The 26,292-nt window shown below is 40.3% G+C and overlaps 1 protein-coding gene across 2 annotated transcripts in view; it reads right to left on the reverse strand.

Annotated features, from left to right (window-relative positions):
• The window catches only part of LOC131980288 (receptor-type tyrosine-protein phosphatase mu-like), a 177,489-nt gene extending 152,081 nt beyond the window's left edge, over nucleotides 1–25,408 (reverse strand). For both annotated transcript variants that reach the window (XM_059344499.1, XM_059344500.1), the window contains exon 1: nucleotides 25,079–25,408. In XM_059344499.1, the coding sequence (XP_059200482.1) occupies nucleotides 25,079–25,151 (73 nt within the window). In that variant the 5' untranslated portion in view covers nucleotides 25,152–25,408. The remainder of the gene's footprint in view (nucleotides 1–25,078) is intronic.
• Nucleotides 25,409–26,292: the final 884 nt, after the last annotated feature.

The following is a 26,292-nucleotide window of genomic DNA, read 5'->3' on the forward strand; positions in this document are numbered from 1 at the left end:
ATATTTCTGTTTACATAGCTGTGGGGAAATGTTATTTTAACTGTTATTTTTGCAACTTCAGAGCGAGACTGGAAGAACACCAGAAAGTTTTTTTCCCCAGCTCGTGACAACAGAAATGCAGCTTGTTTTGTTAACCTGTGTAGTCCTCTTCCATATGGCGAGATGAATCTAAGAGAGTATACGGTGTGATAACGGAAAATATGGTCAGATAGAGTCATGGTGGGAATAACTCCAGATGTTTTAAGTGAAAAACCGACAAGGAATTGTTCACTATGACCATCTGTAGTGCTGACCTGACACTACAGGGAGAGAAAAAAACCTGCTGGCTTTGAAAGCTTCTGAATTTGCATCTCCGGCAATTAAAACTGCACTTATTCCAAATACAAACATGGATTCTGTGAAGCAAAAACATTGGAAACTTTTAACTAACACTCTTTGCACTTGGGATAAACCATATGCATACACAAACAGACAATGCACACAACAAAAACTTATCCAACAGATTGAGAGTTGGCAAACGTCCCGCAGCTTCTACGTGACAAATCTGAATATGATGATAACTGGCGCCTGGGAAGCATTTGCTCCTTGAAAAAGGGAAAATGTGAACATTCAGCTGTATTTCCAAAAAAGATACACGCATAAATGTATTATCCATCTTGTGCATAAAATTAACAAGCTGTGCCTCATTTTGACATTCACAAGCTTTCATTTTCTAATGATTAAGGTGAGAAGTTGCAAAGTAAGCGTTAAATTTAGTACTGGATCATATTTTGTGGCTTGTGCCTCCAGGCTGCGACTCTTAATGAATTAGATGTGTGAAACTTTTCAAGAGGCATCTTCCATTTCACACACACATTTCATTAACCTGTGGTTCATTCATTATTGCTGTGGGTGTGGAGGAAAGCAGCAGCCCCAGATCTAATTGTGTTATTGGGGTTGTAGGGCTGTGCCTAATTACTGGCTGAGAACACAACATAGGCACTTAGACATCAGTCTGATGGAACAAACCACAATGGCTTGTGACAAGAGCTGTCCTCCCTGGAGTTTCAGGAGAAGACATGATAGCGCAGTAATTCATGACTCATAACAGAATCACATCATCTCCATAGCATAGAAGATGACACGGGGACACTGAAATAAGTCGACAAGTTTACTACACTTCAAGTGAAAGACCGGATCTGACAGCAACCAGCTAAAAACAGGATGAATGTTTTACAAGAAGTCAAATTTTAGAATTATTTAAATCACACAGCAATTTGTTGTGGTGATGCGGCTGCCGCAACCTAGTGGTTATGCTAACAGGCACAGAGTAAGCTGGCTGTGGGCCACAGGGCTGTTAAGGTCTTATGTGAGTTAAGCTGTTTACACAAGCCTTTGATACCTTGAAACTGGGTCTCTTTGTTGCCAGAATATTCACGTGAAACTGTAGCGTCCTGCCCAATGATAGAAAAATTGATCAGCAATAAAGGCAGAGTCAAGTCTTTTTTATTTATTTTATCACAAGTTGGTCTCTTACGCTTTAAAATGTGATCAGCCTATAACAGTTTAAATAAGAAAAACTTCACAAAATACCCTCAAAACAGTGTGAAGTATTCTTCATAAATATTGAGTGTTAGACTCAAGGTTGGACCAAAAAGAAGATCTCAAGAAACTTGTGAGCTAGTATAGTATTAACAATAGTAATAGGTCAATAGCCACTTGAGCTAAATGCTACCTTGCCAACAATGGCACTCACTGTGTCCCATTAGGCATAGTACTTATTAATGCTAAACAGATTTGTAGTGAGTTTGCACAGGAAAATTGGCAAAATAAAGTATATTCAAACCAGACAGCATGCAGACTAAATACAGTCAATTTTTAAGTGAGCTGTTGATGGGCACTATTCTCCCACAATGCAATGCACAAAGGGACTGATGAAGCAGCTCAGAGCTGAAGAAACGAAATTAAAGTGTGGCTCAGTGTTTCCGCTGTATACATTTTATTGGTCCCCCTGTGAAATAATCCTTGAGGAGACTCTGTGGGCGGCGGCGAAACTGTTCCAAAAAAAAAAAAATCATGAAAAACAAAAGTATTAAATATTAAGGAAATAAACTGATGTCTCTGTGTGAAGTTTAACTGGCAATAGTTTCTCAAAGTTGTTGTTTGAGTTATAAGCAATGTCACTGTTATTTCCTGTTGGTGTAAAATGGTAAAGTATGGCTCAGTTCACCTTCTTAGTTTATCCAGGTGTGCCAACATTTGTTATTAATAAGCACTTAACATAAAGTACAGCTGGAGCTGGAGGGAATGCCATTCATTTTGTAGGTATTCAGTCATACACCAAAGTATTAGGCAAATTGAAATTTTGATTTGATCATTAAAGGTTCATCCTAAGGGGAACATGATTGTATCAACACATGAGAAACAAAGTAAAATAATCCTAACAGTGGACAGGGTTCATCATCTGAGGCACATGATATTTTGCAAAGGGTTTCATAGCAATCCGTCAGATCGTATGATTAGATATTTGGTTAAAAAAAACACACATATTGACATTAACACGAGAAACAAAGACAAAGAATCCAAACAGTCTGTAGGGTTCATCCTCTGGGGAACATAATTGTTTGCGCAGTTTTATAGCAATCCACCGAACAGTTGTTGTGATATTTCCATCTGGACCAAAGCCATGGAAAACCCAACTAACACACCAATTTTGCCATGCTAGTAGTTAAGATAAAAACAAAAAATACAAGTATAAAAATATCTGGCTGCCAACTACCTTGTCCATTAAACTGCCTCTAATATAGAAGAAAAGAGACTGAAATGTAATCTAAAAACTGGACCATAACCAGGTTATACTAACAAAGTTACAAATCTAAAGAAAAGCGAGAACCAGATTACTCAAATAATTTGGTTTTCTGCATGTAAACCAACAATTCCCAACTTCAAGTTCAGTGAAAAAACAATTTGCAGGTCATGCTATATATGTGAAAGAAAATCCTATTTCTTCCAACTGCATTTTGTCTAAACTGACTTAGGAGTCATTAAATTAGTCTCAGCTCTTTTCAGCCTGCCTGTGTAAAATGGCCTGACATGAACGTTGCTTTTCCCACAAGTCAGAGGAAGCTTAGACATTGTCTGTCACCTGGCCTCCCTTATCTACCGGCCAACACAATGTCTGACTCATTGCAGCTCCGAAAACTCCGCATTTTGAGCTCATGAAAAGCACTTTGGACGAGACATCCACAGCAGCATATTTCCTCACAATCAAAGCTTTACAAAGGAAGAAAAGGAGAGCGCAGACGCTTGAGAGTTATCCTCATGAATATCTGGCAGGGTTTTTTTCTTTCTTTATCCTCCTGTCGACAGCTTGTCTGATTCTTATAAAAACCATCCTTCACTCATGTGTTTGTCTTTCATTGAATTGGCTGGAGATATCTTCTCCACTGATTGACCTTGAGAACGAGTTTTCAACTGTTTTTAGAAAATTTTAGGAGTGTTCCAACTTCAGGCAAATTCAAACTTTTTTTTTTCAACCACGAAGGACAAGTAAATTGAAAACGGGTAATAAAAAACAAAGATGAACAATCTGTCTATCTTTCTCTGAAAACCCCTCTGCAAAACTCACCAGCCCCAAAGATTCTGGTGTCGAAATGCCAGGCTAGACTAGTTTATTTTCTCCCTGCCATTTTTATCTCTCTGTTCACATGCTGTTCAGTGTCCATTTATCCGTGGTGAGGGCTTCTCCTTGGCAGCAACGATCACTTTCAACAACAGTCCCTGCGAATCAGAGCGACGTGTCACATCGTTCCAGTGACAACTAACGACTACCAATGTATCTGGGCAGGCTGCCAGAGCGCTGGGCTAGGAACAGCCGGGGGGGGCGGAGGGGATGGTGGAGGTGGGGGCTGCACGCTCCAAGGAGACAGAGGTTTAGCTCACATGTGGCAGCATCACATCCCTTCAGTCAACAAAGTTCCTTACATATCATGTGCAGAAAGATTAAATCAATCTGCTTTGAGAGGCTGACTCTGATACTGTATGTCTGGAGGCTGGCTGAGACAGGAGTCAGAGAGTCCAATAACCCGGGTGAGAGAGGGGGGCAGCGGAGACATGGGGGTCATCTGATTCATCCAACAGTCAAGCCGTCTCTTCTTCTTCTTCTTCTCCTCCCTTCTGCTCATTTGTATTCCCAAGGTCAAATGGGTCGCCAAAACTTTACTTGGCATATATATTTTTTGGCACTAAGATTGAAAGAAAAACACACTATGCCCCATAAATAAACACTAATTGGTGGCTAATTTTCTTAGTTTTTAGCCTGGTTGATTCATTGCCTTTGGGCTAGTATGAATTATTCATCCAAGTGGCAAAACAGCTTTATGTAGAAACCTACAAGGCACCGCATTCATTATGCTATCATGCCGAGTAATTCCAGGCACTGACGGCTGGTATTAGAATAATATGCATATTGGGTATTCTTTTTTTTCCCGGGGCATTGGCAGGCAGTCACAGCGCTTCCGTTGGCAGGGACTGAGAGGGATGCAACACCCCTCATGGCTGACAAAAAACCCTTGTTTTGACAGAGGATTGAGCGAGGAGGGGAACGAGTGTTTCGGCTCTGCCCTCGTGGAGAGAGGATTAAGCTGTGTGGTCGTGCTGCCGGGTGGCGCTGGGAGTCGCTAGGCTATGTTATCATGTCAATCCTCCCTCCCGTGGTACCGCAGATCTGTGCTGCCCCCGTGACTCCAAAAGAAGCACCTGGCCTGGCCACGGGGAGCTCATCAGGCTCACTGTTCTCCCTTGGGAGCAAAGCTGCATCACACTTTCCGCAGAATCCAAAGTCTGGCTGACTGCAGAAGAAGGACAACTCAAAGGCATATATACTGTGAGGCTACAGGTTCTGTTTGTGCTTGGGAATAAGCTTTCCTTCCCCGCTATCACATTCTAGATGCCCATGTTTTTTCTGTACACAAGTTTACGGCGACAGCAGCAGAGCGGGGGCGATGAGTCGGACGGGAGATGGTAAAACAGAAATGTCAGTTCAGAGCAGGGTGAGACTGTTAAATGGCAGCAGGCGCCTGGCTGAGGTATCCGTCTTCCCAAGTGTTCCCTGTCTCCGCAGATCTGTCTCTGCGCCGGAGATACCTTGCCTCCGGAGGCCCACGCTATGTCCTCAGGCTATGGCAACATTAGCGTGAGGAGAACACGCAGAGAACACGGCTGGGCTGAAGCTGGTTTATCACAGACAGGCCTAGACGCTGCACAGTAATAATTTACTTACTGATTTGCAGATTGAAACACAAAAACACATATAGGAGTGGAGCTTAAGACTGGATTAATTTAGGTTGATCTAAAGTTCTTTTTCACATTAAAATGCATTTCAAACAATTAGAAGCCCTGGCTTTTTAAATGTTTAACTTTTCATCAACCAAAGATCACTTTTCAACTTGATTTTGAATTAAATGTCTTTCAACTTGAGTTTCTCTCATATCCAAATCATATGTCTAAGAATAGATGCAACTGGGCAGTTTTAATGCATTGGATTAACCTTTCTCTCCAATGGTTAAAGTGACGGATCCGTAAAATTACAAACCAATTTCGCCATCTCGTTAACCAAATCTGTTTTTACAAGTTAAAATAAACCCTACTGACAGAACAAGCAGTCTGCATTAATGTTCAAACTGTACAGTTCTTTCCCTCAGTGGGATGAATGTAGGAATATTGCAGTCTGTTCGCCATGCCTGGTATCATTTATAAGATCTCCGGTCAATTTGTCATTGTTTTGTTGGCACCAAAATTCACTTGTTTGTTCCAGACCTCACAGCAACAAAATGCGGTCTGTCTAATAGAGCATGCATGTTTGGAGGAATTATCTGTATTTCAAGTGTTTTCCTCATTATACCGAGTATCAGAGTGTGTGCTGCCAGATATTAGGGGGCATTAACATCATGTATGCCCACTGAGGTGGAAATCAGCCTGTCTCTGGAGCCAAAGTAGGAGCTGTTTTACATGACATTCATTTCAAGAAATTAGACATCCAGGGATTGGTCAGGTGATTGACTCAACAAATGTGCTGTCAAACTCTAATAAATCTGTTGTAAGAAAGCTGTAACTCCATCCTGTGATTCAGAGAGCACTAACATGGAAGGAATAATAAGTATCTTTGATTCAAGAACACAAATGAGTAACAACAAGAATTCACAGCGAATAACTTTTTCCTAGAAACTCATGCCTGCAAGACAGCTGCTGTTGACTTTTTCCTATGAGAGCAGTAGTGTAGATATATTAAATATGTTAAGCAAATCTCTATGTATTCCCAAGTAAATTGAAAAGATGTTTAAAAACTTATTAACGGGCAAAGGATAATATCCCTCCTGGAATAAGGGATTGACAGAATTGGAGCAAGTCGGGCGAAACATTAATTAAGCGCAGGGTTTGAATGTTCCGCCGCTGCAGCCAGCGGATTGTCTGGCATCCAGTCCAACATCATCGCAAGAGGCCTTGATGCAGGCCCTAATGCACACATCTGAAATGTCAATGCATATATTCCCAATGATTACATATTGCACACATTTTATGAAAACATCAGCGATGCAAGACCAAACTATTCAGACAACTCAATCCTTGCTCTCCGAGGGCAAATCTTGCAAGCCATGACAGAAAGTCACACACTGGTAGAGTACAACAGTAATGAAAAATTGTGATGGATTCTAGATAAGAGTTATATCATAAATCCAGAGGCAGAAACCAAAGGTGAATTTTCAGAGTAAATGTCAGCTCCTCCCACAGGAGGATAAGCCTCTGTGCCCCGCCACTGTCACTGCTCCATAGTGTGTGTGCTAGTGTATTAGTATGAGATAAGGTGCGCACATCCGAGGGCGTCCTATTTAATTTCTGAAAATAGTACCCTTTTACAAGTGTGAAAGATGAACTTCCACCTCGCAAAGCTACTTATAGCGATTAGAATGAAATTTCAAAAATTGTCTTCTTCCACAATTCCAGATAATAGTCCAATGAGCACACAAAACAATGTGACCCCCTCTGTTGACCCTCTTTGTGGCAGGGAAATTGCCTCTAATGACATGCTGTAGCACAGACACATTAAAGAGATTTCTCTTACAGCTTTGCCAATTGACACATCTTCAGAAAAATTCTCCACATGCAATAAATATGGCACCCTCTGTACCACAGTGCAGCAGAAATCCATTTTTGCCCACAGCAATAATCTTGCATCACTCACTCTAAATCATAACGTAGTACCTTGATTTAATATGACAACTACACATGGTTTTGAATAGATTTTGGAGGATGAAATAACCTAATTTTTTTATAGGAATGGAGTTAAGGGGGGGTTTGTTGAAGACATTTGCACTGCTGTGGTTGCAGCGGTACACTTGGGCATATGAAATTAGAAGCCATCAAAGTAAAACACGTAATTATCTTGGAGGAAATGAATGTTCATGAATGCATTAACAAAAATTAATAAGACTAATCCTAATCTATCTTTTTTTGGTGCTCCTGGAAAAGCTGGACAATCTTCGGGGATTTCTTCAATTAAAAATGTGACACTAACGCACAGACCTGGTTATTATAAATCTCACCCCACCTTCGTTTCATCTTCCAGCCAAAAATCACAGATTTTTCTGTTGTCACTGCTGAGGAAGGCACTAATTACAACTCATACATAATCTTTTATGTAAATGTTTTTGCCTTCTTTGATCTCCCCATGTATTCGAGGACAGCCAGATCACAGACTTGGGCTAGATCTGTCACAGAAGGAGAGAAGTGGAGTAGAAGGAAATCTGATTTGTTGTGGTGTTTGTCAGCCCATGAGCACAGAGGATGTTTGATCAGGTCATTACATGTGCCGGTCTAAAACAACATGGTCAAAGCACCGGGCTCTTTCATCACAATCTTATGGGACAAGCGAGCTTAGCCTCAGATGTGAACCAGCGAAGATAGAGGATAGACAGGGATTTGAACACCTTTTAGTCTTTGGATTAATCTTTCTTAAGCTGTGAAGCAATCACTTCTTTACACAGTTCTTTAACTTAATGAAATGCTGGCTGTATGTTAGAGTAAGTCATTTTTCATAATGAACTTTTAAATGGCTTGTATAATTCTAAATTTCAATGACAGATAATGATTGGTGCTAGAAATAAATGGGGCGAGCAGGGGCTATCAGTATCAGTATGAGACCAGCTGAGCAACACAACTCATACTGTACCTCATTTACTATTGCTCTAACATAACGGAGGAGTAGCCCCCTGTGGTCCTTTCTGAGACATAAACACAGCTGGGGGCATGACAGATAGAGGCCGGCTGTACGTTACGACTCCTGACAACAGAGAAAGGTCAGCTCTGACACCCCGGAAGGAGCCCTCAAGCTCCGGTGGACACAAGGAAGCCAAACTGGCTTTCCGTGGGGCAGGAGGGTCAGACAGCCGGCCCAAGGCAAGCCGGGAAGAACTACCGACAACCTCAGGCACTGCCAGTCAGGCCAAGCTCAAAGGGTTGGATGACCTAAATTATATAAGACTCTTATTAACTGACTCGCCCCTCGTGGTGTCTGTGTACATGTTTTTGCTTGGGCTTTAGATTTCCGTGATGCGTGCATGAAACTTTTATTGTACTCACGTTTTTGGATAATCGGTTGTACAACAGATTCCATATATTTAATTTTGTGGTAAAGAATATTATGAGTTGGTAAAAGAATATTTTGGATCCAAGACAAATCTGACAGAGTGGTGGGAAAGAAAAAGCTAAAATTACAAATACATCTGCTACTTCAGCACCACGGACAGGGCTATGGATTTGCCAATACACAGCACAGTCAGACCCCGATCACACGGAGACGAGCTGTTAATATGAGATCACCACAATGACAGAGCCGGTCTGGTGTTCACTCCTCTCTCACACCACACATCACAATTTTCGGGCAGTTTTTAGACATGCATTAAAGTTGAAATACTCTCAATTTTGGAGTCGCACCCCTCATCAATGTCATCTTGGCCCCGTTATCCAATAAACTTAAGCAAGAGAAGTGCTTTACTACTTTACCACTTTCTTCTTGTTTTGATGTCATTAGATGTGGTAGGATTAGCAGTATTTTATTATGCTGAACTATAGAATTCGAGGTTATCCCATTATTAAAATACTAATTGGCGAACATAGACATGGATTGCATTAGCAGCCAGGTGAATCCCTCTGGTGAGCATAATGCCATTTACTATGCCCATAAATAGTGCCTTTTGACAAGCCATTTTTGAAGCAGCCACTCCTTTAGTAACAGGTGTGATCAGGGCTTTTGGGCGACTGATATTTCAGAGCCATGGTCGGAGCAACAGATTTTATTTTGGTTATTTTGCGAACAAGAAAAATTGAAGTGATGTGAGAAATGAGGTTGTTTTTATTATTAAACAGACTCTCTAAAGAAAGCCTATGCAACATATGCTAAGGGTAAATAATGGTTAATGCTGAATTCAATGCTAATAGTACAGGCTAAAACATATTGTAAGGGTCAAGGTCAGTGAACTGGCTAAGTAATATCTACCGAAAGTTTTCCAACATCAACTAGCAATAGCCGCCATGTGCTTTTGGCCTGAACAAAAACAAAAACAAAATAAGGCTGTAGTGGAAAAATTCCTGTTGATTTGGGCACATTAACTTTTTATTCATAAAAAAGGAAGAATGTGATTTTTGTTCTTCCAAAAGTAGCGTGACTTTAAGGCCTATTGGCTTTTGTTAAAAGCACAATTCACTTGGTTATGTTACTTAAATACATGTTAATCCATGATAGAACCAAGCACCAAGAATAAAAGGGGCCAAGGTTCATCCCAGCCAAACCTAGCTCTTTGAAACAGAGAGCAAACGAAATAGACTTGCCAAGCCGTAATGAAAAGGAAAAGATTGAAAAGGGAAAACTCCGCTGAGTAGAAAATGTGGTTACGGGGACTATCTTTGGTTGAGCAGCAGGGAGTTTTGCATTTGCAGGAATTTGATAAGAAGAGTGTAGGTGTTCCCTCCTTCTGTGTGTTCTACAAATGAACATGACGGGCTTAATTTAATGGTGTGAGGGCCGGACCCGCTGTCCTCTCCGTTCGTCCTGCCAGTCTGGTTACTGCCTCTCTCATTCCCTCACGCTACGGTGTCACCAATTAGCCAGGGCCCAGGTTTCATTAAGGCACTGCTGCTGCTGCCTGCCGCCTTCTGTCACATCCCTGATAATAAGCCTGAGATGGGTCCACTTCCTGACACACGGGGACGAGAAGGAAACCAGAGCGCACACGCGGCACACAGACAAAAGATACCAACTCTGGCTATGTGCGACAACACACATCCATGTGTGCACTTGTGGACCGTCAGAGACACACGCACACTATAAACACAGTCTATGTGTTTATATGCACAAACGCCTACACACAAGCATGCTTGGTCGCAGCTGATCAGTCAACGCTTGAGCGTCTTTTGTTCAGATAATGAAGGCTGAATGATGAAATGTAGAGTGATAGGAGGAGGGAGAAGAAACTGGGAGAAAATTCAGCATGTTGATCTCAAACCAAAGTCATGGCAACCACTGTTGTGCATTAATCATTTAATAATATTATTATATCAATGACATAACAATAGGACTACAAAACCAGAAAAACTCAGCTTGGAGTTGATCAGCAGTAGTGTGTGCACTATGTTTAGGGATGGGTATCGTTTGGAAATGTTCTATAATAATCCCAAATGATAGCCTAGTTTTGGTACAAATACAGAAATGAACTTCACCAAATTGTTATTGGCTCATGTTCATAGCTCACCATTGACCCTGGAAACAGCAATTAAAGTAAACAGCCTGACCACATGGTGTATTTAGTAGCTGTTCTCAGCCATAACAAGGTTACTTTTGAAATATATTCCACTACAGATTACAAAAGACCTGCCCCAAAATGTAAATGGTAATGTATACTTTGGATTACTTTTGGAATACGTCATCATATAATCACTCATTTGTCTGGATCATGCCAAAAACCAACCTGGTCTCACAGAAATCCGTGAAATAGCCACGGATTTCGCTTAACTCAAAATCCGTGGAATAGCCACAGTATCGCTCAAATTTCTGTGAAACTGACACGGATTTCGCTACAATGCAAGTTAAAATCCCGTGGCTATTGGTTTGTCACGTGACTTTCAAGGTCCCAGCGGTCAGAACAAAAAACATGGCGGACAATTCTGTCATTTTTAGTGAAAAATCAATATTTTGACTTAGTTTCTGCATAAAAATGGATTTTGATCACATTTGTAGCGAGAAATATATGTTTTATTTTCTAAATATTCACTCAGTGAATGTACATAATCCCTTTGTAATAGCCACGGGATATGACTGTCATTAACTTGCATTGTAGCGAAATCCGTGTCAGTTTCACGGAAATTTGAGCGAATCCGTGGCTATTCCACGGATTTTGAGTTAAGCGAAATCCGTGGCTATTTCACGGATTTCTGTGAGATCATGTTGCCAAAAACACATTCCTGACCATGTCCTGGCTTTGCATCTCCTTTGCCATGGTTGTGTGACAGGTGCAGAAATCTCTGCACTTTAACAAAAAGTGTGTTTATTGAAAATGCATGCATCATATGAAATTAAAAGCAAATAAAACAAAAACAAACAGGGCACTTGGAGAGCGCAGACCTCTGCCAAGGTCATGACCTTTCTCCTAATGTCAACAAAAAGGAAAAATAACTTGTATGCGTCCTGTGATTTGGATCCACTCCAAAAAGCTATGGCTCATGCTACATGCCTTTACCAGGTTTCATAAAAAATAGGCAAGTAGTTTTTCCATAATCCTGCTGACAAACCAAGTCAACCAAACATAACCTCATTAGTGGAGGTAATGAAGTAACAGGAGACAGTATCTGTATTCAGAATACCAGCAATTTAATCTGTAATGGAATACAGTTCTAAATATGTGATTATATAACTTATATTACATGATTCCCCACCATTCAAATAAACCTGAGCTGTTAAGTTAACAGGAACAAAAAGACCTCAAACTGCTCATGAAAAAATGGAAATTTGAACATCTACAATTCAACGACAACTGGGCAAACGAAGACCATTTGATATGATGAAATGCTCCCCAACAGCTACAAGATGGACTTAGTGGTGAGGTTGTTTTCTCATCTGGCAAAATGTTGATTTAGAATCATGGAGGGTATGATCAAAGAAACTCGATGCCAGCTTGGTAACAGATCTGTTTTTTTCAAAGTTTGACGCCATAACACTTTTTTGTCTCTACCAAAAAAGTATTGAGGTTGGATGCTCAGCCATAATTATGTTCACACTTTTCTCAGTAGTTAGTTCATTCACACAGCAACCTACAGTACACTGAGCGGTTTCCTCTGTACATTTCTGTCATCCCAGCACAGCATTCCAACCACGACACTGCTATTCTGACAGTTTGGAGAAAGCACAGCTGGGGTGATGCTGGGGTGAGGTTTTCCCTGGGGAAAAGAAGCTGGTGGGTTGAAGGGGAGAGATTTTCAGACACACAGGTGCTGTTGAATATTAGTCTCACGGCGAGAAGTCTGGGCTCATGTGAGTGAATTATTCATCCTCTGAACCCAGCCCGTGTGCCTCTGCCTCACCAGGCCACTGCTATCCTAATCTGCACTGTTTGATGCTGCTGCAACTTCCCTGCGACTAAATAAGGCTGTGGTTCAACACTGGCCCGTCCAAAGGAGGCATGGGTGCCATATCAAAAATTCACAGATATGAAAATCAAAGTTTTCCCCAAGGTTTGCTCAAAGGAAACTACCTTCAGTCCACTAATATCAGTCTCATTTCATTTTAATTTTTCATTCATTTTATTAATTCTTCTTTTCGAACCGAAAAATAAACAACAACATAAAATATAACAGCGTAGGCTAGATGCATATACATATACATACACACTCACATAGACACCATTATACAGATGTACATAAACATATAAACATTTACACACATACAGTATATATTGCCCTATACATATACATGCATCTGCCCCATCTAAGTAATAAGATAGATATAAGAACCAGTTAACTTGATATTCACTACACATTTCCTTAAATCATTTTGGTCTGAAAAAAAGGGAGTAGGCTGAAGTAAAAAATACTTATCTAGGCCTCTCCCCCGATACTCAACACTTCAAATAAGAGATTTTCTCTCTATATAGCCACTTAATGTCAAATAAATATATATTATTATTATTTATTTATGTATTTATTTTCTTATCAGTCAACCATAGTATATCAAGCAAATTAGATCTGAGAATTTCTATTACTTCTTATTTCCACAAAAAGAAAACAAACAAACAAATAACACCACAACAAAACACTGAAGGCAGCTACAAGAACGTCCACATCCAGTTTGCAACCTATACTTATTTAGCATATCATTTTTCATAAGCCTTTTTAACTAAACAATTGTTGTGCATGATTTCATTTAATCGCTGCAGTTGTTCCGTATTCTCACTCCATTACTTGTAATGCAATGATACTTTGAATTGGTCCTTATCATAGGTGTTTTCAGTACACAATATACCTCGCAGGGCATGTGTACTTACCCTGACCTGAAACAACAAACCCTGAATAATTTGTGGAACTTTTTGATGAATTACTTTAAACATAAATTGTGATATTTTAAAATCAACTAAGTCTCTAATTTTGAGTGTTTCCAATCTGATAAAGAGTTGGTTTGTTGGCTGCCTGTAGTCAGCGTTACAAACAATTCTAATAGCTCTTTTCTGCACAATATATATAGGCTCCGTGTTTGTTTTGTAAGTGCTTCCCCTCGACACAATAGGTCAAGTAGGGGAGTATAAAAGAGCAATACAATGTATATAATAAGGCCAGACTGACCAGATGCTTAGCTCTGAGTAGCACTGCAATTGATTTTGATACCTTTAGCTTAATGTAGCTTATGTGTGCCTTCCAATTTAATGTAGCATCAGTTATAACTCCTAGAAATTTAATAGTAGTTACTTGTTTAATTTCTGTGTTATTTATCCTCAGTTTCTTATTTGTGTTGATTTGGCGATTACCAAAAATAATACATTTTGTCTTACTTAGATTCAATGTCAATTTGTTCTCGTCAAATCACGCCTTTAACATTGAAAGTTCTCTTTCCACCGTATCCACTGTCTCAAGATGAAAGCACTTCGAGGTTTAAAATACCTTCAGTATTCTTAACTGTAGACATGAAATTATTTAATTAATAAATTACTTAATTTAAGTCATAAGGCTGACATGGACATGAGTAGGATGAACATAAGATCTGGCTGTGAAAAGATTAAAATTGGCTTGAACCAATGTGATGCAGAACAGAATGTAATGCATACTCAGAAAACAGCCTGCTGTCAGAGGCAACACAAGCAATTTGTTAAATTACTTGTAATATACACCTAACTGACAAAATAAATGAGAAATGCGAGACACATTGATTTTTTAATTGCTGTTAAAAGGTCAACTTGTTTTAATGTGCAGAGAATGAGAAAGTCTGCAGGGAAACTTCAAGACCTCACATTTGTCCGGTTTAAAGAAACCTGGCCAGCTGGCACAAAACGTGTCATATGTTGATGATGTTATATTAAAATACAGGTAATGCCACAATTTAGAATAAAAAAAGCCTGCCTCAAAATGTCTACTGTTGAACTCAGAAAGTTACTTGACAGCTACATGGCTATTTTTCTTGCAGCTGGAAAGTGACCATCAAAACAATAATGACATTAGCTTCGTTAATTATCTGTGGCAGGTAAAAGACCTAAATTTATCACATCACTGCATCGTGTCCTGTAATTAGATTTCTGGCCATAATAATATTACACTAATTATGTTGCAGTTACAGATATATGGCAAGTATCCAGGATACCAATTCCAACCAATTTATGCTATATGTATGGAGAAATGGCAAATTTAAATTTAAAATATGCTGGTCAACACCCTGTTAAGCAAATAAAGCAGACACATAAAGCAGTTAAATGCCCCTTTGTTTGTCTTGCTTTGTAGGGTTTTCTTTTGATGCATGTTAGCTTGCAACGCACTAACGAGTAGCTAGCGGGTAGCTATCAAGTAGCTAGCGGGTCTTCCCTTCTGAATGCATAACGTGTGTCAGAGCAACCTCTGGCACAGTGGAGTATTCATAAATTCAAAGTGCCGTTGGAATATGTCGTTGAGCTATTCAGAGCACCACAATCAACAAAGAATTGAATTTAATTGAATGTGTGATGAACAACTGAAACGACAGGAATTCTTGCAAGATGCAACAACTGTGACTGACGGGTGGTGCTTTAGAGAGTTGCTATATTTTGTATTTTACATGCAGAAAGTTTTTCTTTCATCCATTCATTATACCTAACAATTCATTAATTCATATATACATATACATCTATACATATATATACATATATATATATATATATATATACACACACATACACACACACACATATACATATATATATATATATACATACATACACAAATAGAAATATATATATATCACTATATTTCTTCTAACAACAGCATGCTCATGTTAGTGTGAAGCGTCAGATATGTTTAATGAATCCCCCCAAAAACTTCTAATTTTAACCATTTACACATTGAAATATATATTCATATGCATATACTGGCCAACATCATGCTTTATTTCCAGTTCCTTCAATGTATGTTAGCTAGCAACACGCTAATCAGCATTAAGAAGGTTTTTTTCTTCAAGTCCAAACAATTACAAAAGAAATGGCAAGTTTAAAAAAGAAAACACTGGCCAACGCCATGAAAGAAAAATCAAATGCTAACATGCTAACTTGCGGCTTTCCTTTTTGAGGCACAAAAGTTCTAGCAATTTGCACAATTTGAAGGAAAAAAATTGCAAGTTAATGTCAGTAATACTATGACAAGAAATAGAAAATTAAGTATGTAGGTTTAATAGCTTTGTTTTCCTTCTTTTTCTTTTGTTTTATTTCAGCCAGCATCACGCTAACAGACAACTAGCAATGGCTTGAACCATTTACGCAACTTGAAGGAAAAAACAAACAAAAATACATGCTTTTGGTGAATCAAGTTAACCATTTTCTTTTTTATAAATGTCTCTACTGCCTAGCTTCAACAGGAATCCCATTTTGAATAATACCCCATAGGTCTGAGGATGGCAATAGGGAAATTCTCAGTTAGCCTTGGGACTTGCTCTAAGACTTAATAGGACAGGGAAAAGATATGTTTGCATTTAAGTCAAACCAGCGCTTCCGCAGTGGGTAATAATATTCACACCACAGAGAAAATATTCACATTGTATTCAGAGCATTTTAGTTGTAGTTCTTGAGGCTATAACATGCAGAAAGATAACTGGATAAACTGCTTTAAAAGTTAAAATCAAACAAATTTCACTTTAATAGTTTCTAAGAAATATAAATAAAATCCAAGTTGATTCTGTTCTAACTTGTTTAAGTAGAGTGCAATTTGTCATGATACAGTGAGGCAGTCAGACTGATGATAACGTTGCTGAAAAACGAACTGATGCTAGAGGCTTTCCACATTAATTACTCCTTTTGCCCTGATACCAATAAGTCTCTAAGACACCACATCCAACTGAATTCATCCTCCCGGCCAGCAGCAAACTATCATTACAATCAACTTGTCAGATTTTCTCCGGCTTGTTTATTCAGATGTGCATTATTCCAAAAACATGTGTTTTCAACTTTGTTTCCGTTTGCAATGCAAAGCTGCGCTCACACTTCTAATGACTCCTTTGCCCTGTAATTTCTTTAGCGTGGCAAACTCTGATTACAGGGTGGGAGTCAAGCTTCAAGCCAAGCATCATCTTTTCCAGTTATTGTTTTGTGTTTGCTCTGTCTTTAATAGGGGCCCTGCAGCTGTGTGTCTCAATAGTCGCTTCGATGTAGCAGTGTTTAACACCAAAGTGATTTAGTACAACAGATCGCTGCAGTGCAGCCCATGGCTACCGATTTTCAATGCATTGTAGGCACGCTGGCAAATTAAACAAAGAGAGTGTTTAGAAGTGACATCAGTGGAGCCGTCTTTGATGGTGGACGGTCCAGCAGTTAGACACAAGTTGTCCCCAGAAGAGCTATTAATGCACTTGTCTCACAGTTAACAGTTAACAGGCTGTCACACGGACAAGCACAAGAGAGAATAGAATTCATGTTGTGTGAAGAGGATTGCCACAAACGGTCACAAAAAATCACAAAATGGTGATTGACATTTAAGAAAAGCATTTCTGTATCATCAGATAACTCACTTCCCACAAGCTCCTCCCCGTTCAGGCGTATAAAGGGGTCATTCACATTATAATTTTCCCCAAATGTTCAGCAAGAGACAACAGAACATCTTTTCTGCATCATCGTCTCCCTCTCTCCCTCTTCTCCTGAAGACATGGACACCCCCCTCTGGCTCCGACAGCTCCGGAGTGACCACCCTGCGCGGTGCGGAGCGTACAGTAATGCCATTAAACCTCCCCCTGGGGAATCAGTCACGGCAGAGGTTTGAGCTTAGGGCCAACACAAAAAGAGACCCATTTGAAAAGGAGCCAAGCTTCAGCCTGAGGAGGTCAGAGGGCTGTTTACAGAACAACAGTCTCTTATCGGCTGTATGCTTCCCCGAGGAGTCTCCACCGCAAACAGATAACAGCCTCCAAATAGGCGCCAGAGTGTGACCGATAGGAGTATAATCAGGTACATTCTGCTTTGGGAGGAAGAAGTGGAGGACAAGGGTGGATAATAGTGTACTGGACTGTTAGTGGTGAGATCATATGCTATGGGATACAGCTGCCATTAAAAACATACAGTAGATGAACTAAATTGTGCTATAAGTCCCTCTCAAAAAGCAATAAAAGTGTATAGTTAATGTTGTTTTTTTCACGTCCTAATAACCATTATTCAACAGGACCGCTGAGGCCTAATTCATCCTCAGGGATCGCTTCATTATTGAACAGTTAAATGGTCAATAGGTTCAGCCAATGCAGCTTTTAGCACAAGGGCAAATAGGCAGCGTAAAAGCCAATGCAAATAACTGGCACTCAAACAAGGCCTAATGCATTAATGACTGCATGACGTGCGCTAATGTGACGGCAACAGATTCAGACTGACAGTAATGGAGAATTTTGCCCCTGGTTATACTCATAAGGCCCGGATGGGGAGAGGAGGAGGAGGGATGTACACCTGCCTACTGCCTGAGCCTTGACAGAAGCCTAATAAATAACAGGAGACAAGGTGAAACAGCAGTAGCAGGCCTCACCTCCTCCTCTCACTGCAACCACCTACACCAGCACCAGTTGTGTGAGGGGAGACGGCCTACGAGGACAGCTTTTTGGCATGAAACACAGTCTCCTCCAAGTTAGCAAGTGCACTTGTCCTATGAAGGAGGCAACTTGAGTTATTCATGAAATTACACAAGAAACTTTGCACCTTTTCAGCTACGTGACTCTGTCAGCTGCAGGAGTTTTATTTGACAGACTTGAAATTAAAGCTTCACGCTTCAGGTCAAGGCTATATTCTCACCTGAGCTAAATATCAAAGTGTGCTATATCAGAATCAATTTCAATCCACATAATAACACCGCAGGTTATAGGCGACAATGCTGAATAGAAACCAGCTGATTGAACAGGTTTCTGAAGATAAGTGGGGAATGTGCCAGGGTCGGGGTCAATTCAATCTGAGTGTGAAACCATCGGTGCAACTGCCAGTCATTGGTCAATGATATAGATTTAGTTCTATAGATAGCAGGAGGGAACATTTTTCAACTATTTTCTTTTTAATTTTCAGTGAGAGTGAGCCGACATCCACCATGGTATGTAGATATAAGGCCTGACAATCAATTGAGCAGACACACTGTAATGTCCTGATTTAAACTGCTTCTCCTTCTCCTCCCTCGTTCCCCTCCTCCTTCTCGTCACCATTAATAACAATTGAGACCCTTGGAGCATTAATTAGTGAAATTTTCCTGCGTGCCTGGACTTTCTGAGCCACCTACAATGAATGCAGACTTGGGTAAACATGATCCGCTGCATAGTAAGTTGTTGTTTTCCAACAGACAATTTATTTATTTATTTATTTTTAACATGGTGATGAGATCACAGAATTGTTCGAGCATGCCTTACACACACAAACACTTCCTCCCTCTTACAAACACTCCCCTCTCTGTCTTTCACTCTCACTTCATTAGGCAGCCCCTGCGCTGGCCTGTGTGCGATTCATTAGCTTTTATCCTCTTCATTTGAAGAAGGAGCTGTGTATAATTAGAGCATCTCTGTTTGTCCAGCATCCTTCACACAGTCACATCTCAAGGCCAATTATCATTCCGACGCAGAGCTCCCGGATAACATAGCCACATCAACCGCCTCGAGAACCAACTTCAAACTATTACTGCCTCTCAAGAATGTAAATAAAATCACTTGCAAATCAACTGCTAATGATTGAATGTGGAGTGGCACTCCAGGGATATGAAGATGATGATGAACCTTATTGGTAGACTTTGCATTTCGAAGATTTGACTCACTTTCTTTTGCTTTAAAGTGCCTGCGATAGCCCGGCACTTAACCAATTTTCCAAACTTACAGTGCAGTCACATGTTTGTTGTGTTGGCTCTTTTTACTCCAGCACTTTAGCCTCAGAGTCATTGTTTCATCTCAAAGTGCTTTCAGCTTTAATTTAAGCTTTAAACCTTAAATCGAGCTCCAATTTCACATTCTTATTCCTGGAATCACAGCCATTTAAAGACAATCCCCCAATCTTAGTGACAGTAAAGCAGGACAATGAGCTTAAACACACAGGGAAAGCTCCCAAAGAGCTTGTTATGGTCAACAGTGGAATGCACTTTACCGGCCAGGTCAGTCATCTGACTCCGTCCAAATTATCATGTGTTTAACTCACTGAAGTGTCAGCTGATGCCTCGGGGTCAATGCTTGACAAGGATTCAACGCCAAATGTTAAATATGACGACAGAGAAAGAGAGACTACTAGGCCGAGTAAGGAGAACAGAAATATCAACTACATATTAACAACATATTGTTAATAGTTTTATATCATTAAAAAGAAAGGAAAAAAATTTTGGGGAAAATATCAGAAATGCTCAGTTGTGTGCCAGCCGGCTGGAGGGGTGTGTCGGTGTCGGTGTGATTGACAGCAAAGTAAACAAAGTTGCACTGTAGCCTACATGTCACTGGCAGACAGTGTGTTGTTAGTGGTCTCGGAGAGTAAGGACCACACCAGCATCTAACCAGAACAAAGTTCTATTTGCAGACATGCTGTTTAAAGAGAAATTCACCACCTTTTATGTGGATGTCCAATCAGTGTTGGTGGTAAATGTAGTTGATATATGTAGCATAGTAGTAGTAAATTCCTCTGTGGGTGCTATATTGTCAGAGAAAGTGGGGGTTTGCAGCTACAAAATCGGTTGTTTTTCATGCATTTAGCACTGTCATCTGCCATGAGAATTTGAAGTAGACTGAGACCTCCTCTTTAAACTCACCCACTCTCTGCTGAGAACGCTTGCTCGACTGTTTTCAACATGGCGGCCTGCTAACAAATGTTCATCATTTTACAACTACACTAAATTAGATTTTTCTGGAAACATTTAAGGGGAGAAACATTCAGTGCAGTAACAGAATCTTGTTTCATATTGGATCAACGCTGCCACGTTTGACAGATTGATCACAGTTCACAGGCTGTCACTGACATGATTGACAGCTGCTTTGTAGAATGCTCTGCTCTGATTGGTTGTTTTCCCACTGTTGCTTTAATTTGCTGCAGCAGAGCAGCTAATTAACCAAGTAGCCTATTGCTTTCTGTGCTGTAAAATTGGGGCCTACGTATTAAAAGGACTACACTATGTGCACAGTTCATCATGATGAAGATTTAAAGCTAAGTGTCAGGATAACCTCATAGCCATTTTTAATCCTATGTGCTGGAGTATAGAGAAAAAATCAGCCACTGTGTAAACACACTACACTTTCTGTTGACTTCTTAAGCCAAGCTATAATACCACTTTTATTAATGTCAAGTTTGTTTTTACAGAAGTTGAATACTATTTATAAACCGAACAACAGTCACAATGTGAAGAAAATGAGAACAATAACTGTGTCAATAACAAAAGCTTTTATAGAAAATATTCTTGCCTGATTCAATCTCCGCACTAGTTACAATACCTGCTGCAGCAATTAATGGAAAAGTCCATCGTTGGGTTACTCTTGCACTGCTATGCATCATCAATCTGTGATACTACCAGTGTCTCTGTAGTTATTTTTCGCTGAAATGTTGTTTACTTTTTTTGATGTGTCGACTTTTCCCTCAACCTCCCCTATCTGCTTCTTCAGTCACTGATTTCCTACATTTCCAAGAATGCCTCGTGGCAACTTCCAGAGAACAGATGCTGACTTCTCCCATTGAAACAAAGCTGAATAATGTGTCAAGCTGTGTGCCCTTCGCTCAGAATGCAACATGTTCTGTTATTCTGATATAATAAGTCTAATGAGGATAGCAAAATATTGGATATCTGCCTCTTATATGATGCATTTCTCGAAACCATTATCTCCATCTTTGAATTTGAAGGACACCATGAAATTTCTTTATGTGATCTCATGTTGCATATAAATGTTTGATGCCAAAAATAAATAGATCAATGAGATGTACATAACTGACAGCTGTTTTGGTGTAGTAATTAGGGTGTAGTAATTAGGATGTAATTTTCCTTTAGGCGTTGCGATGTTTGTTATTGAGTGGAAAACTAAGATGCACAGATATTGACAGGCCATGTATGCCAGTAATTTTTTTTTTCACACATGGAAGTGTTAGACCTCTCTACTTGTGAAAGATGGATAATACTCCTGTCAGTCTAGTCACTTCAAACGAACGGTCTTGTCTATACAGCAGCACTTAATATTAGCAAGTTCTTAAAGTTTAGTTTTTAAAGTGACACCCCCCTCGTGTCTACTGGCTATGATCAGTTTTAAGACAGCCCTGCTGACAAACTCAGCGGACCCTTTTCTAGGAACTCACACATGTACCCGCAGTGTTTGAACAGCTTCAGTAAATCCATGTGTTTCCGCCGCCTTCATTATCATCATAATAAAAGTGTCTGAAAAGCAAAGTTACAGAAGAATGTAGACACCTCACTTTCTGCTTTGTACTATCATCAATCACCGTGGAGCTTTTTTTTCTCCTCCAACATTGGTTGAAGCCATGGAGGGAAAAAAAATAAATAAAAAAATCACATGCATATTTAATTTCATTCTCCACTGGCTCACACAAAGGAAACTGCCACCCTTCAGGACACCTTTCGGAAAAGTCTCTATTAAATCTGAGTCAGCTGGAAGGGGAAAAAAAAGAAACATTTCATGAGTGAAAAACTATCTAAATTATTGCCAGACTTCAAATGAAGTGCTGTTTATCTTCCCAAGCAGCCAATGTGTTGTTTTACTCCTTAGTCACAGCTTGGATGGCAATCAGGATCGGTCAACCAGGACGCTATCAGCAGCAGTCACTCTGCAATGACAAACTACAGCTCTACTCTCCAACCATGGGCATTATTCTCAACACACGGCTCACCCCTATCAGAAAACAAGGCAGGTTTTATGGCTGCTGGAAAAGGTGGTAAACATAACAAAGCGCACAGCTCCCTGGAATTTAATGTGCTCGGTCAAAAGACAGAGTATAGATATCAAAGGCCAGACCTTCGAGAAAAAAAACTGTCCTCATAATGTAGAAAACAGAAGCTCTGGCTATACACAACAAGTGATTTATAGTGTTGTTTTTTTCTGCTTTCTCTCTGAACCTAGAGCATCCAGTGGGCATTGTGAATGCAACAGGGAGGGGAGGGGGGTAAAAAGCAGTTCATCTCTACCATGCCACTGAGAGCAGATATGAAGGTGCATAAGCAGGTTCACAAAGGAAGGAGATGAAACTGATACAGCGTGATCGTGATTATGGACTTTTTTTATGTGTAAATTAAAAGACTTCCAAAGGACTGTTTCTCTGTGATCGAATTGAGGCTGCACAGTCACAAGGCACTGATACTGTGAACTGAAGTCGACTGGTACTCTGGTTACCTCAGTGATCTAATTATCACATGAGCTGTTATCACATACTCTCCATAACAAATGTCTCGAGCCGCATGCACAGGCTCACATTTAGCCTCTACCTCTCCATCCGTGTGTGGCTAATCCGTCACCTAGCCAGCGAGAGCAACACACATCCAATTGATTTCCTCCTGGTTTACATATTTACACACACACTCATGCAATTAGGAGCACATTTATTGATGGTTTCGGACCCACTGGGAGTCCTACAGTGCAGCCCACTCCAATAAATCTCCCAGTCCTGAGGCTGCCAGCGGGCAAGACTGATGAACCTCACACAAAAATGGACTGGGAATACTTTGAGCTGCAGGGTAAGAGAGTTCTCAGTCACTGGATTGACCCTCGGCGTTCATACTGCTTGATAAAAAACTCTTTAATTATCATAAAATCTTTTAATGCATCTTCTGTATATGCGTGAATATGCCATTTCTCCTCTATAAAAAGATCACTGACAGGAATAGGAGCAGTTTGAAGGAAGTGGAGACCAATAAATAAAACAGAAATGTGATTTATTTAGCAGCTAAGTTGTTTTTGTTCCATCTGAGTTGTGATCAAACTGAAATTTTGACACAAATTTCCAAAGTGCATCTGAATTCTGATCTATCTGTCTGACTCGTGGTCCTCCAACTCGGAGCAGCTTGACTTCATCATCTGGGTATCATATTATATGTGTACCATGCTGCCCCCAACAGGCTCTCTGGAAAATGCATCAGTTATCTGTTGAATCCCACGGCATTCAGCTAGAACTGAAGCCACACAACAACTTCACCTCACACACCGCTGCCTCACAGTCTGAGCAGGAGACAAAACAAACACATCCACATATGGTGCCATATTTTTATCACATTTGTTTAATGCAACTCTAATTGTATCAGCAGTATGGATCGCCATCAGACTGGACATTCATTGTCTCCATATTGATTGGTATGAATATAGGCTAATGTGCCTTTTCCACATAGATAATGCCATTGTGGAGACAGCAGAAATTACCCCTTTAGGGGCTAAATTAGACTCAATGTTAACTCCCCTTAGGCAATCTTCAAGCCATTAAACTGACAGTGAAAGTCTGCTCTATTATTTCAGTAATTCTAATAAGTCAAATCACTGCTAATCCCTGAACTTTTTCCTTTCTTTGCAAAGCTTTGAAAAGACTTACTGCAAATGAAGTTACCCTTGAATGAATATCATTAATTTGAATAGGAGTGCTGTGTTTCTGTCTATATGGAGAAGTCTGCATCCACAACCAGCCAAACAGTGAAACAACACACTCTACCCAACGAATATAACTAACATTTTACAAGGTAAATTGCACGCTAAAGTGACTAACATATGTGTATATGGTCACTGGAACATTATAAATTAAGTTCACTGGGAGTTCACGGTGAAAGAATGACAGGAGGTCTCGTTTGGCTTATCGCCTCGCCGTATACAACAAACAGCACACACGCGAGAATCCCTTGAGGTTAATCACATTAGACAGCAACTTATCAAGATAAAGTTAGACACAAATAGTAAACTCCTTAAACTTGTTTTCATGTACATCATTGCATGGAAAAGCAGCGGAGTTGCTCCGATGCCCGTAGCGCACCTGCTCTTTGCGCACAGCGGCACAAAAAGGTGAGAACAAACTACTCGTGTGCCACTGCTATAGCGGAATAAACTGTGATAAATGTGAGCAAAAAAAAATAACATTTCCAGTTTATTGTGTCAACAGAAAGCCACCCTCGTTCAAACTTCCGCTACTTTCACGCTGCCACATATGCTCGAAACAAACATTAAAGCCAATTCACGCCACAAACACGAGTTTAAGCGAATTTACGCATCAAATATTAGTTCAATCTTTAAAATTCAGCGTAAACTATGAGACAAAATAGTGACAAAAACTGAGTTTAAATGCCTTTCCTGAGCACTTCGTCTCCCGGTTGTGGCATAAAACAGCACTGCGTGTATGTTCTGTACGTGCAAACATTTCCAGGTAATCCTGCTTACCTTTAAAAACTTCCCCTCGCGCGGACAACAGCAGGGTTATTGCAGCAAACAAGCAATTGATAACTTTATCCATGTCGACAGCGCCGTCGTAGCGTTAACCCCCCAGCCGCGGGGTTAACTGGCAACTCTTCCTTTTCTTTATTGCAACTTGAATCCTACCTATACTTTTTAAGGGGTGTTCAGTCTAAAGTGTCTTCTCCCTGCCCTCCGTCCCTTGGCTTGTTGTCGGGGTGTGAGAGGACACTGTCGCCGACACGGCTGCTCCTTGCCGGCTTGCTCCACACTTGGAGGAGGAATGTGTGAGTGAGTCCTGATTCCGGAATTACGCGTGGATTGAGTGGTCCGGCGGCTCCAGGAGAGCAGGGGCTGTGCGCGCGCTGTCTGGCCGGTAGAGGGCGCGTGTGAGCCCCGCATGTGAGTACAGAAGACAGGCGGGAGGAGGGGACACACCTCCTCCTGACTCTGGCTCTTTGGGCGTTTATTTGGACCAGCTGTGGAGACTGGAGCCGGCTGAAGTAAAGTAACCCCAGCCATGTCAGAACCGGTGGGCTGTTTACTCTGTCAGCCATCATTAATTTAAGGTAGCAATTACAAATTAATAGGAAGTGATATTGTGAAAGATCTTATGAAAGCTTTAGATCAGGGATGGGCAACTGGAGGCCAGGGGGCCACATACGGCCCGCACCTTCACTTGAAGTGGCCCTCAGTACAACTACATGCAATTGCGCATGAAATCTTAAAAGTGCAGTGCACAACATTACTTCTTGCAATTAATGTTTTTTAATTAATGTTCTTGCACTGAAAAAAATCACAGTAAGTGCTTTTTTTGCTTCAAACCTTTTGTATTCCTATTTATACTGTTAAACATGCATTGAGCATGAAATATGTTACGTTACTGCACTGTAAACATATTTAAAATTGCAGTTTCATCATATCTGGTGAAGTGCACGGCCCTATATGTGGTAGTGACGATGAAAAATTGTGGCCCCCTCCAGCATTTAAGTTGCCCATCCCTGCTTTAGATCATAGTAATATCTAACATGATCAATAATTATTTATATTATGTTATCTTCCTCATCTTTTGGGCTCCCATACCTCTGCTTTGTATGTAGAAAACTAACAATAAATACATAATTGCAACCATTCCCCCCCCCCCCCCCCCCCCCTTTTTTTCTTATGATCTCATTAAAGCACAATATATAGATACGTATTGA

This window comes from Centropristis striata, chromosome 11 (assembly GCF_030273125.1).
Source record: "Centropristis striata isolate RG_2023a ecotype Rhode Island chromosome 11, C.striata_1.0, whole genome shotgun sequence".
Classification (NCBI taxonomy): domain Eukaryota; kingdom Metazoa; phylum Chordata; class Actinopteri; order Perciformes; family Serranidae; genus Centropristis; species Centropristis striata.